Below are 13,928 nucleotides of genomic sequence, written 5' to 3'. Positions count from 1 at the left end.
GGAAAACATTCTGATAGTATGTCACTACACGGATATTTTCTCTGAAGTCATAGGTTTACCTTCGGATCGTGAAGTTGAGTTCGCCATTGACTTAGTGCCGGGGACTCAGTCGATCCACAAGGCACCTTATCGAATGGCACTGACAGAGTTAAGAGAGTTAAAAGAGCAACTTCAAGAGTTTCTTGACCAGGGCTTCATCCACCCAAGTGTGTCACCATGGGGAGCACCAGTGTTGTTTGTGAAGAAGAAAGATGGATCTATGCGGATGTGTATTGACTACCGTGAGTTAAATAGGGTTACTATCAAAAATAAGTATCCCTTACCAAGGATTGGCGATTTGTTCGATCAACTCAAAGGAGCTTCGGTGTTCTTGAAAATAGACCTTCTTTCGGGGTAGCATCAGTTGAAAGTGAGAGAAGAAGACATTCCCAAGACAGCGATTCGAACGAGGTATGGTCATTATGAGTTTTTGGTGATGCCTTTTGGATTAACTAATGCTCCTTCTGTGTTTATGGATTTGATGAACTGGGTGTTCCATGAATACTTGGATTCTTTTGTGGTGGTATTTATTGATGATAGATTGATCTATTCGGCCAATTACGCAAAGCATGAGGAACATTTGAAGATGGTGTTGGAGAAGCTGCGAGAAAGGAAATTATTTGCAAAGTTCAAGAAGTGTGAGTTTTGGCTTGAAGAAGTAGCATTCTTGGGTCCTATTGTAAATAAGGATGGCCTTGCAGTTGATCTAGCAAAAGTGCAAGCAATTGTGAAATGGGAAAGGCCAACAAGTGTGCGGGAGATCCGTAGCTTCTTAGGCTTAGCAGGGTATTACAGGAAGTTTATTGAGGGGTTTTCTTCATTGTCAGGGCCATTCACTGCTCTTACAAGAAAGAATGCTCCATTTGTAGGAGTAATAAATGTGAAGCCAGTTTTCAAGAATTGAAGCGCAAAGTAGTTACTACACCGGTGTTGACTTTGCCCATGGAGTCAGTTGGATATGTGGTTTATATGGATGCATCACAGAAGGGCTTGGGATGTGTACTTATGCAACATGGGCGAGTGGTGGCCTATGCCTCAAGACAGCTAAAAAATCATGAGAAGAATTATCCTACTCATGACTTGGAGCTAGCAACAGTTGTCTATGCATTGAAGATATGGAGACATTATCTTTATGGTGAGAAGTGCGAAATTCACACCGTTCACCAGAGTCTCAAATATTTTTTCACACAAAGAGACTTAAATATGAGGCAAAGGAGATGACTTGGGGTCTTAAAAGACTATGATAACAAGATGTTTTATCATCCTGCTAAGGGAAATGTAGTAGCTGATGCATTGAGTTGAAATTATCAAGATGATAAGACAGACCAAGAAGAAATTATGGGCCAACTATCTCAACAGTTCTCCATCGTGCAGATTGATGAGGTGATGACAGGAGGTCCTCATATTATAGCAGCCTTTGTGGTTGAACCTATGAGTGATGACAGAATCAGAATGGCACAAGAAGATGATATTGAGTTGCAAGACCTCAGGGATAGAGCTAGACAAGAAGAAGCTGTTGGGTTCTATATTACTGAAGGTGGGACTTTGAAGACAAGCAATGGAAGAAGAATTGTTCCTTGTGATGCTGAGTTAAGGAAAAGTATCCTTGATGAAGCTCACCAAACACAGTATACAGTGCACCCAGGCAACAACAAGATGTATCAAGATATGAAAAAGAAGTTTTGGTGACGCAGCATGAAGAAGGATATTGTTGAGTATGTTGCACATTGTCATTCATGCCAACTTGTGAAAGCTGAACATTAGAAGCCTGTAGGGTTACTTAAGCCACTTGAAGTGCCAGTATTGAAATGGGATCAGATTTCTATGGATTTTGTCGTTGGTCTTCCAAAAGCACCAAGTAGACAAGATGCTATATGGGTTATTGTGGACAGATTGACGAAGAGTGCTCATTTCCTTCCCATTAAGATCACTGACTCGTTGGAAAAATTGGCAAATCTGTATGTGTAGGAAATTGTGAGACTACATGGAGTGCCTATCTCCATTGTGTTGAATAGTGATCCACGGTTCACATTGAGATTTTGGCAGAAGGTACATAGTGCTATGGGTACGAAGTTGAACTTTAGCATGGCTTATCATCCGCAAAATGATGGCCAATCCGAGAGAACCATTCAAACTCTTGAGGATATGCTTAGGCTGTGCGTTTTGGATTTCAAGGGGAGTTGGATACGTCATTTGTCATTAGTTGAGTTTGCCTATAATAACAGTTTTCAGCCAACTATTGGCAAGGCACCGTAAGAGGTGTTGTATGGGCGCAAATGTAGATCGCCTTTGTATTGGGATGAAATAAGGGAGAGACAGTTATTGGGGCCAGAATTAGTGCAGGTGATGAAGGAAAAGATTGCTTTGATTCGAAAGCGCATGCTTACCGCGCAGTCTAGACAGAAAAGCTATGCGGATAAACGCCGCCGTGAGTTAAAATCTGCAGTTGGTGACCTTGTGTATCTCAAGGTGTTGCCAATGCGGAATGTGTTTCATTTCGGCAACAAGGGCAAGCTCAATCCAAGGTATGTTGGACCGTTCAAAGTGTTGAAGTAAGTGATCTCCTTAGAATATAAGATCGAAATGCCTTCTAATTTTGCCAGCGTTCACGACGTTTTTCACGTCTCACAATTGCGGAAGTGCATTCACGATCCATCTCAGGTGATTAGCCACGAACCTCTTGATATTCAGCCTACTCTGACATATGAAGAGTTGCCCGTGCAAATTTTGGATCGCAAGGAACAACAGTTGAGGACTAAGACGATTCCGCTTGTGAAAGTGTTATGGCGAAACCACAGAGTTGAGGAAGCTTCATGGGAGCTTGAGCAGCAGATGCGGGATAAATATTCCCACTTGATCGAGTGAACCCTGGTATGTTTCGTGGATTCATAACAAGTTTTATGTTTCATTTCATGTAAATGGCATGTTTACATGATCACATGATGGTTGAACGTTAAAATTTCGAGGGAGAAATTTTTAAAAGGAGGGAGGGATGTAATGTCCAAGAAAGTATAAGTGATATTTTAGGTTATAATAATGATGGAGATCAAGGCACCGCTTCGAAGGATCTCGTTCAAGTACCAATTGGGTCGGTTACGAGAGCACGAGCAAAGAAGTTCAAGGATGTGCTCAACGGACTCATCCAAGAGTTATGGGCTCAAGCAAATTCGTGGAGGCCCATTGAGCATGATCCACGTGGGCAACAAAGAATTGTCACCTTGATTCAAGTTCTAGAAGGATCCGGTCAAGGCTAAGAATTGGCAAGAAAACAATCGCAGGAAATCTAAACCAAATTGATGCGGAATAAATTGATGGTGGACTGACATGGAAATATGTTGGACCACAAAGATAATTGATGGTGAACTGGCATGGAAATAAGAAAAGTACCATATTTAGAACGATTTCATGCCTTATTCAAGTTAGATATTTAAGTATATTTTGATTTGATATTCCTAAGTTTTCCATAATGGGTTTGTTGCCCAAATAATTGCTTGGACCGCAAGAGATTGCGTAGGGATAAAGAGCTTGCTAGTCTTTTGTAAAGCCTATTTAAGCATGTGGTTGTAAAGAAAAAGATAGACAATTGATTATTCATAAAACTTGTGAGGTTTATTCTCTTTGATTCTTTGAAGAACTACTCGAACTTATCGGGATTTCCCGTGGCGTTCATCTCGACTTATCAAACGGAGTTTCCACCACCGTTTGTGGCGTCTTCCTTATACCGAGGTTCTTGTTTGTCATAAACAACGGGTCGAGGTCTTCCATTCGAATCTGTTCATAGAACGATCTTGTCCTTTTGTCTATTTCCATGTCCTTGTTGAAATCTGATCAATAATTTCAAGATTTGGATTTTTCTTTCCATATCAACAATTTCCAGATTTGATTTACATGTTGTGCAAATATCTACCTAAATAAATAGGCAAATACTTGTACGTTTTACTCGCAAGTGCACAAGATCAAAACAATAGTATAGCAGGCAAATACGAGATCATTCCCATGAGGATTGGTATAAATTGTATTTAAAGAGAAATTCCTAAAAGCGATATGTTGAATAAGACGGGATAAAAGATTGAATATAAAATACTATGAAGAAAAGGTAGGGCTTCGATATCCACTGCTAATCATACTTAAATAATATTCGCAATATGCATAGTACTACAATCATAACATGATGTTTAATGTTTACCAACCACAAGGGAATGGTATCTTCTCCCAAAGCTATTGATTTCCCTAATCAACGAGTTGGGCATGGTATCTACTCTAACTCTTTTCTTCCTTGAAGGATTTAGCATTGTATCTACTAAGTTGTTCTTCAAGGAAGCATAAATCTATGGAAATCGGTAAACACACTCAGATTGGAATATGGTATCTATTCCAATTGTCTTTATGTTGATTAATCCAAGAACCTGTGTCGGGATTCTTTCGTTACTCTATTATGCCCAGGACTCGGTCATCCAAATTGACATAAATAACAAATCCATACCACATGCATATGATGGCAAAACACAAACATATGAGGAATTCAAGAAACTAGAATTAATCAAGTTAAGCATCAATATATAAATTGTAGCAAGGCAAATTGAAAAACTTAAAAAGACATGATTAGGGCATCAATCGAGCCCTAACTAAAGTATTAGTTACAACTAATATAAACTAAAATTATATACATACAGAAAATAAATAAAGGAAGAAAATAAAAACTAGAAAGAACCTCCTTGATGTAGTCTTTGATTCTTCCTCCAAGTTTGTGTGTCTTTCTCCAAAGGCTAGAGGCCTATTTATAGGGATTAGAGAAGCTTTAGAAGCTCTAGAATTCCTATAACAATTCTAAGTAGGTTTTCTAGTCCAAAAAGAATAATTACAAGTCTTCTCATTTTCTGAAATTTCTATCCAAGTAGGAAAAGGATTCCAAAATTCGTACAGATTTGCGGTCTTTTATTGCGGGGCGATTTTGGCATGGAAAACGTCCAAATTAGGAAAATTTCTGACATATTTGTTGCCTTTCTTATTAGCTTTCCAACGCCACCAATTTTGTTGCAATCTAATACTTGAGCCGAAGTTATGATTAAATTACTGAGACGTGCTCATTCTGGATTCTTTCCAAAGATAACGAATTTTTGCCAACTTCTCTTTCCTTAAATTCAAAATTGATTTGGAGTTTGAATCTATCCAAAAGTGAGTTTGCTGACTTCATTATAATCTTGGAATTTGATCGGTTTTTCTTCTAAAACCTGTAAAATACAAGAAAACACAAAAACAACACAAAACATCAAATTATAACAAAACTAAGAGCTTAACATATGTAAATTAAGGGGCTTGAATGTGTAACATTCAGCACTTATCACACCCCCAAACTTACATGTTGCTAGTCCCTTAGCAATGCAGAATTGAAAATAAAATGAAAACTAAAACAATAACTACTCTACCTCCTCTGTCGCGGGAAACACGATTGCATTTAGCGTATGCAATAAGCCTTTTAAACCCCTAGGACTCCCTAGTGGACGAGTAAAGTCTCGTGAGGGTTTGCCTTGAATGATACCCACAAACATTATGCCAAAATTCATGTTTATTCCAAAGAGTTAAGTGTCACCAAAATTATGATTCTCATTCATTAGCAAGCTTAGAAAGATAAACTCCATCTTCAACATAAAATAGAATTCCAAAGTCTAACCACTTACAAGCGACAAGCTCAGGCATCATAAGTTCAGTTCAGTGTAAGGTGAACTAACACATAATCATGAGGCTTCAAATTAATTTCAATGTGCAATGATTCAATATCTCAAAATTCACTGGGATCCCCATCAAATTGAATAACCAAGGCATAATAGCAAGAGCTTTATTTATTTATTTATTTATTATTATTTATTTATTTATTTATTTTAATTTTTTTCAGACTGTGCAATGCTTAGTTCTCTTAAGCTTTCTAATTGACCCATGTAACGAGTGTTAGGCTAATGCTCTCAAACCAGATGGTTTTAAGGCATTAAGTGTTGAAACACCCCTAAGAGCTTACTAACTCGAGTCAAAAAGGCTACAGAACTAAACTACTCATGACTTTAACCAATCTGAATTTCTCACTTTTTGACGTGAACATTCACTGCTTAATGAGGCAAGAAGTCCAGTTACTCGGTGAAAGCTTCAAAAATGGTTTTATTATTATTATTATTCTTATTATTATAAATATGCCAAGGTATCCATTCAACAAGTCACCCAGCTTCATCCAAGACATTGAAAAATACACAATCAGGTTCATATATCATACCCCACAAAATTATATGCTAATGTGCTTGTGATAGTTTAGATTGAAAAGTTAATCCTTAGATGCCAAAAGTAAGTAGTAGGACTTTAGCATCAATTTCAAATGATCATGTGTTCAACATTCTAAGCTCACCAATGAAATTCAAATCACAATTTTTAGATCAACCAAAGTCTTAAAAATAACATGAACATGCAATTTTCAATTTTATTTATTTATTTTTTTTAAACAGAAAGTGTGTGGGGTGTCCCATACCCCCAAACTTAAATTACACATTGTCCTCAATGTGTAGATAGAATGGAAAGATCATACCCGGGAGATGAGAAAATTGGTTGGACTAGGTATGGCTCGTAGCATACCCCCAAACTTGAATGCAAAAACACTTGTTCCTGAAAAACAAAACTATAAAAACAAAACCAAGGAAAGGAAAACTAAAAAAATAAAATAAAATAAAATAAAAATCGAAACTAAAATTAACCACAATAAAACTAAAATTAACCAAAATAAAATGAACAATAATTAAAAACAAAACCAGAATTCTTTAAAGGATATGGATTTGTAGTGGATGCAGTGGCCTCAGTACCACTAATCTGGGCAGATGCGCTTGAGCTCCTAGACTGCTCGAGCGCTTTTTGTAGTAGCTTTTGAGTTTAAACTTGAAGCACCAATCTTTTCTTCTCTTGGACCATAGAGAATGAATTCTACCTACAAAAAGGTAGTTCCTAATTTTCACAGATCAGGGTAAATCAATCTGAGAATTCTCAAACAGTTTCTCATCCGGAAGGGAATCATGAACTGAAATACTATGAGGAGAATACTTAGAGAGTTTTTCTATTTTGATGACCTCAGTTTGCTCCTCTAATGGTCCTAACAGACTACTCTCATGGTCTCTTGGTAATTCAGGAATAGGAGTTGCTGTTGAAGAAGCCTCAAGGCTCACTTTCTTGCATTTTTCCTGATGTAGATCATGTGTGACCTCAATTTGCTCCTCCTTCCCCTCTTCCTAATGATTTTCGACCACTTCTTCACTCAATGTTGTGATAGCTTGCTCATGATAGGAAGAACTCCAATCCTCCATGTAATATCCACTAGGATTACCCAACTACTGACTTTGAAGCTCTTCTTCTCTTTCTCTTTTGAGGTGGTTGATGATTTGTTCACAGCCAGCTTCCATTGGGAATTCGCCCATTTTTCTCTCACTGAACTCTTTGGCCAACTGCCCCACTTGTGTTTCCAATCTTTGGACAGCTTGACTGATTTGAGCATTGGTCTGTTGTTGCTCAGTTAAAAATTTGAGTAGAGCATCTTCAAGGTCATTCTTCTTTGGTTTTGGATTCGATTCGACCGCTTGTGGTTGAGCTTGATAGTTATTTTCCTGTTGGAAATTTCTTTGCTGCCCTTTGGGATTTTGCACATTCTGAGTGTTACTCCATGAAAAATTGGGGTGGGTTTGCCACCCTGCATTGTAGGTGTTGGAGTATGGATTGTTCTTTGGAGGATAGTTATTCTGGCCCACATAGTTCGCTTGCTCCTGATCTGTAAATGAAAGCATGGGGCAAGTCTCAGTGGTGTGGTCAGAATGAGAACATATGGCACATACCTCAACTTGAGCATTCTGTTGAATTGGAGAGATGTTATGAGTAGTCATGACTTTCACTAGCATATCCAGTTTCCTCTCCAAGGTAGCCATCTGAGTTTGAACTCCATTATTGCCATTCACTTCATAGACGCCTTTTCTTTTGAGTCCTTGCCTCCCTCGGGATGGGAATTGTTGGGAGTTTTCACTTAAAGTCTCAAAAAGTTCTATGGCCTCCTTGCTATTCTTCTCCATTAACATGCCTCCACAAGCTGAATCTACAAGACTTTTTTTAGAATAATTTAAACCTTCATAAAAAGCTTGTACCTGATCGGCTTGAGATAGATTATGATGTGGACATTTTAGAAGTAGTTCCTTGAAGTGTTCCCATGCCTCAAAGAATAGGTCTCCATCTTTTTGTTGGAAGGTTTGAATCTCCCTCCTCAACTGCCTAGTCTGTTGGGCTGGAAAGAATCTTTTTAAGAACTTTGTTGTCAACTCCTCCCAATTGTGAATAGACCCTGCAGCCAAAGAATTCAACCATAACTTAGCATTATCTTTCAAGGAAAAAGGGAAGAGAATTAACCTGATTCCTTCCGCATTTAAGCCATGGATGTTTTGAGTTTTGCAAAGATCAAAGAAGTCCCGAATGTGTAGATATGGATCCTCTGTAGGTGTGCCTCTATAGTGTCGAACCATATTGAGCAATGGAGACAAATCAAAATTGCTTTGCACATTTGGTTGGAAAGCAATGCAAGATAGCTGATTTGGATTTTGTGGTATGAAGGAACTCTTCATCGGCTTCCGCTCGGGTGGATTCTCTACACGTACGTCTGCCATGTCTTCCTTAACTTTGAATTTTTATTTTTTATTTTTATTTTTTATTTTTTTTATTTTTTTTAGATGAACATAAGCATAACAAAAGGAACACAAAAATAAAAAATAAAAAATAAAAAAAAATTAAAGGAAAAAACCTTTTTTTTTTTTAAGATTATCATAAACAGAAATAACTAAAGAAAAAGGAAAAACTTTAAAAACAAAATTTAACACAATACCCGGCAACGGCGCCAAAAACTTGTTGTGCAAATATCTACCTAAATAAATAGGCAAATACTTGTACGTTTTACTCGCAAGTGCACAAGATCAAAACAATAGTATAGCAGGCAAATACGAGATCATTCCCACGAGAATTGGTATAAATTGTATTTAAAGAGAAATTCCTAAAAGCGATATGTTGAATAAGACGGGATAAAAGATTGAATATAAAATACTATGAAGAAAAGGTAGGGCTTAGATATCCACCGCTAATCATACTCAAATAAGATTCGCAATATGCATAGTACTACAATCATAACATGATGTTTAATGTTTACCAACCACAAGGGAATGGTATCTTCTCCTAAAGCTATTGATTTCCCTAATCAACGAGTTAGGCATGGTATCTACTCTAACTCTTTTCTTCCTTGAAGGATTTAGCATTGTATCTACTAAGTTGTTTTTCAAGGAAGCATAAATCTATGGAAATCGGTAAACAAAATATGGTATCTATTTCAGTTGTCATTATGTTGATTAATCCAAGAACCTGTGTCGGGGTTCTTTCATTACTCTATTATACCCAGGACTCGGTCATCCAAATTGACATAAATAACAAATCCATACCACATGCATATGATGGCCAAACACAAACATATGAGGAATTCAAGAAACTAGAATTAATCAAGTTAAGCATCAATATATAAATTGTAGCAAGGCAAATTGAAAAACTTAAAAAGATATGATTAGGGCTTCAATCAAGCCCTAACTAAAGTATTAGTTACAACTAATATAAACTAAAATTATATACAAACAGAAAATAAATAAAGGAAGAAAATAAAAACTAGAAAGAACCTCCTTGATGTAGTATTTGATTCTTCCTCCAAGTTTGTGTATCTTTCTTCAAAGGCTAGAGGCCTATTTATAGGGATTAGAGAAGCTTTAGAAGCTCTAGAATTCCTATTACAATTCTAAGTAGGTTTTCTAGTCCAAAAAGAATAATTACAAGTCTTCTCCTTTTCTGAAATTTCTATCCAAGTAGGAAAAGGATTCCAAAATTCGTACAGATTTGCGGTCTTTTATTACGGGGCAATTTTGGCATGGAAAAATTCCGAATTCGGAAAAACCTATTTCTGACATATTTGTTGCCTCTCTTATTAGATTTCCAATGCCACCAATTTTGTTGCAATCTGATACTTGAGCCGAAAGTTATGATTAAATTACTGAGACGTACTCATTCTGGATTCTTTCCAAAGATAACGAATTTTTGCCAACTTCTCTTTCCTTAAATTCAAAATTGATTTGGAGTTTGAATCTATCCAAAAGTGAGTTTGCTGACTTCATTATAATCTTGGAATTTGATCGGTTTTTCTTCTAAAACCTGTAAAATACAAGAAAACACAAAAACAACACAAAACATCAAATTATAACAAAACTAAAAGCTTAACATATGTAAATTAAGGGGCTTGAATGTGTAACATTCATCACTTATCATTACACGTCGCTTTCAATTGTCCTTTGTATAGTTCCATGTCCTTGTTGAAATCTGATCAATCGTTTTTGGCAATTACAATTATTATTGCTGCTTGTGACTAGAAAGAAAAAAAAAAATTCAAAAAAAAAAATTCAAAAAAAAAAATTCAAAAAAAAATTCAAAAAAAAAAATTAATTTACTATTCTGTGCTTCCAAAATCCCAAACTGTCATATTCCTTCTATTTCTAATCTGAAAATTTCCATATTCCTTGTGTTCAAATCTGAAATTCCTTGAGTAGTTCTAGGTGAATTGTTGCTGGAAATTTTGAGTTGTTTGTTTAGTTTCAAAAGAATTAAGAGAGAATTATCGAGTGGAAAAAGGCAAGAGTGGTGAGAACATTAGAGGGTAAAAGCCATATAATTTTGAGTGAAACACGAGTGGAGAGTGATCCACCTTCTTGAGTGTAAACATGTAAGGGAGTGATTCGTGAGGTTCTTTTTTCTTTCTAACCTTTGTTTTGCAGCAATCATGTCTCACGATAGTGGTAAGAGTATTGCCGAAGATGATGCAAAATTGGCTGATCCGAAAATGTTTATGGAGGCCATGATGAGTGAGATGAGGCGTGTGATGAAGATGGAGATGGAGCAGGTTCACGAACGGATAGATCAGATGGAGAATAGACGTGAGGAGCAACCACAAAACGGTCGTAATTTTCGTAGAAGGGAAAGAGTTCCACCGAGGGAGGAGGATGAAGAGCGTTATGGGTCTGGTTTTGATGAAGAAGAAGATCGGGGTTCCATTGTTAACAATAGGAGACCTGGAGGAAGATTTAGAGAAGCTAGGAATCGTGAAGATAACAACTTGGGTGGTATTAAGATGAAGATTCCGTCCTTTCAAGGTAGATCTGATTCTGAGGCATATCTTGAGTGGGAGAAGAAGATGGAGTTCGTGTTTGATTGCCACAACTACTCCGAGACAAAGAAGGTAAAATTAGCCGTGATTGAATTTTCTGAATATGCTATTACTTGGTGGGATCAACTTGTGATAAACAGGAGGCGGAATAGAGAACGCCCAATAGACACATGGGAGGAGATGAAAGTAGTGATGAGAAAGCGGTTCGTTCCAAGTTACTACTACCGAGAGTTATACAAAAGGCTACAAGATCTTAGACAAGGGAGTCGAAGCGTAGAGGACTACTACAAGGAGATGGAGATTGCTATGATCCGTGCTAATGTAGAGGAGGATCGGGAGGCTACAATGGCTAGATTTTTCCTTGGCTTAAACCGGGAGATCCATGATAAGGTAGAGATGCAGCATTATGTGGAATTGGAAGATATGGTGCATATGGCTATCAAAGTGGAACAACAACTCAAGAGAGGGAGTGGGACACGTGCAGGCCATAACTCTAGTTCTACCTCTTGGAAATCGAGTCATGCCAAGCCGCTAGACAAGTCACAAACGCCCAAACCCGAGCCCAAGTCCGCGACCACCAGCCACGTTCCTCAAGGTAAAATCGAAGCCTCAACCTCTAGGAATCGTGATATTAAATGTTTTAGATGTCAAGGCAGGGGCCACATAGCAAGTCAATGTCCAAACAAGCAAGCCATGGTGTTGCAAGCCAATGGAGAAATTTTGACCGATAATGAAGATTCCGACACCGACAACATGCCACCATTGGAGGATGTTTCCGATGAGGAGTATTTAGCCCCTGACGCATTGACATTGGTGGCGAGGAGAGCATTGAGCTTGCAAGCAAAAGGAGTTGATGAAGCACAGCAGGAGAACATCTTTCACACTAGGTGCTACGTTAAAGACAAGGTATGTAGTGTGATTATTGATGGTGGTAGTTGTACTAATGTTGCAAGCACAATTATGGTGGAGAAATTGGGATTGCCCATGATAAAGCATCCTAGACCGTACAAGTTACAATGCCTAAATGATAGTGGTGAGATAAGGGTGAACAAGCAAGTGTTAGTTGCATTTCGAATCGGTAAATATGAAGATGAAGTGTTGTGTGATGTAGTACCGATGCAGGCGGGACACTTATTGTTCGTAAAGCATGATGGCTTTACGAACAAGTATTCTTTTGTACTTAATCAACGATCAATCACTCTTGTACCATTGACACCGCAGCAAGTATACGAGGATCAAGTGAGATTACAAAAGGAGAGTGAACAAAAGAAAGAGAGTGAGCAAAGGAAAAGGAGTGAAAAACAGAGAGAGGCCGAGAAAAATGAGAGAGAAAAAGAAAATCAAAGTTCGGCCCTTGAGAGAAAACAAAAGAATTTCTATGCAAAAGTGAGTGAGATCAAACGGGCAATGTTTTCAAAACAGTTGATGATTGTACTTTTGTACAAAGAGGCACTTTTAAACACTAACGAACTTGACCTTGCTTTGCCTAGTTCTATTGTTTCTCTTTTGCAGGAGTACGAGGATGTCTTCCCCAAGGAAATACCACATGGGTTACCTCCAATCCGAGGGATTGAACATCAAATTGATTTTGTTCCCGGTGCAACCATCCCAAACCGGCCAGCTTATAGGAGCAATCCTGAGGAGACAAAGGAGCTTCAACGGCAGGTAAGTGAATTGTTGGAGAAAGGGCACGTGAGGGAGAGCATGAGCCCATGTACGGTTCCGGTCTTACTTGTACCTAAGAAGGATGGGACGTGGAGAATGTGCGTTGATTGCCAAGCCATCAACAACATAACGGTAAAGTATCGTCATCCTATCGCACGCTTAGATGATATGTTAGATGAGCTGCATGGTTCTTGTATATTTTCTAAGATTGATTTAAAAGGTGGTTATCATCAAATTATGATAAAAGAAGGAGATGAATGGAAAACCGCCTTTAAAACAAAATATGGTTTGTATGAATGGTTAGTTATGCCTTTTGGTTTGATTAATGCTCCGAGCACCTTTATGAGACTTACGAACCATGTTTTGCGTGCATTTATAGGCAAATTTGTTGTTGTCTATTTTGATGATATACTCATTTATAGCAAGAACATAGACGATCATGTAGTACATTTGAAATCCGTTTTAGATGTGCTAAGGAAATAAAAGTTGTTTGCTAATTTAAAGAAGTGCACTTTTTACACCGATAAGCTTGTATTTTTGGGATTTGTTGTTAGTGCACAAGGTATACAGGTTGACGAGGAGAAGGTACGAGCAATCCAAGATTGGCCGAGCCCCACAAGTGTAGGTAATGTTCGTAGTTTTCATGGACTTGCTAGTTTCTACCGGTGGTTCGTGAAGGACTTCAGTAGCTTAGCTGCACCGCTTACCGAAGTGATCAAGAAGAACGTTGGATTTCGGTGGGGAGAAGAACAAGAGAAAGCATTTCAATTAATCAAAGAGAAAGCTGACTTTGTGAAGCAGATTCATGATAAAGCAAGACTCAACATTGAGCGAAGAACGGAACAATATGCCACACAAGCCAACAAGGGACGTCGGAACCTGGTTTTTGAACCCAGAGATTGGGTTTGGCTGCATATGAGAAAAGAAAGATTCCCGACGAAAAGACATTCCAAATTGCTCCCAAGGGGAGATG

The 13,928-nt window shown here is 37.9% G+C and overlaps 2 protein-coding genes and 1 non-coding gene across 3 annotated transcripts; all 3 read left to right on the top strand.

Annotated features, from left to right (window-relative positions):
- The first annotated feature begins 981 nt into the window (after nt 1-981).
- On the top strand, nt 982-1,728 carry LOC133852548 (uncharacterized). The gene is made up of 2 exons (XM_062289314.1): nt 982-1,174; nt 1,352-1,728. The coding sequence occupies exons 1-2, from the start codon at nt 982-984 to the stop codon at nt 1,726-1,728; spliced, it is 570 nt and encodes a 189-aa protein (XP_062145298.1).
- Nucleotides 1,729-1,863: 135 nt separating this feature from the next.
- LOC133852547 (uncharacterized) lies at nt 1,864-2,904 on the top strand. The gene is made up of 3 exons (XM_062289313.1): nt 1,864-1,997; nt 2,322-2,564; nt 2,643-2,904. Exons 1-3 carry the CDS (start codon nt 1,864-1,866, stop codon nt 2,902-2,904), a joined length of 639 nt encoding a protein of 212 aa, XP_062145297.1.
- A 5,310-nt stretch (nt 2,905-8,214) lies between these two features.
- LOC133853079 (small nucleolar RNA R71) lies at nt 8,215-8,320 on the top strand. Its single transcript, XR_009896203.1, has one exon. It is a non-coding gene; the product is annotated as a small nucleolar RNA R71 (small nucleolar RNA).
- Nucleotides 8,321-13,928: the final 5,608 nt, after the last annotated feature.

Source organism: Alnus glutinosa, chromosome 12, assembly GCF_958979055.1.
Source record: "Alnus glutinosa chromosome 12, dhAlnGlut1.1, whole genome shotgun sequence".
NCBI lineage: Eukaryota > Viridiplantae > Streptophyta > Magnoliopsida > Fagales > Betulaceae > Alnus > Alnus glutinosa.
The sequence above is the reverse complement of the archived record's forward strand: the minus strand, read 5'-3'. Positions and strand labels throughout refer to the sequence as shown.

Bases quoted from the DNA above. Each gene is read 5' to 3' on its own strand.
- LOC133852548 (XM_062289314.1), top strand. From the start codon at position 982: ATGGAGTCAGTTGGATATGTGGTTTATATGGATGCATCACAGAAGGGC. The intron at 1,175-1,351 runs GTGAGAAGTGCG...GAAATTATCAAG, and splicing joins ATGGAGACATTATCTTTATG to ATGATAAGACAGACCAAGAA.
- LOC133852547 (XM_062289313.1), top strand. From the start codon at position 1,864: ATGGATTTTGTCGTTGGTCTTCCAAAAGCACCAAGTAGACAAGATGCT. The intron at 1,998-2,321 runs GTATGTGTAGGA...GCGCAAATGTAG, and splicing joins TTGGAAAAATTGGCAAATCT to ATCGCCTTTGTATTGGGATG. The intron at 2,565-2,642 runs GTATGTTGGACC...TAATTTTGCCAG, and splicing joins AAGGGCAAGCTCAATCCAAG to CGTTCACGACGTTTTTCACG.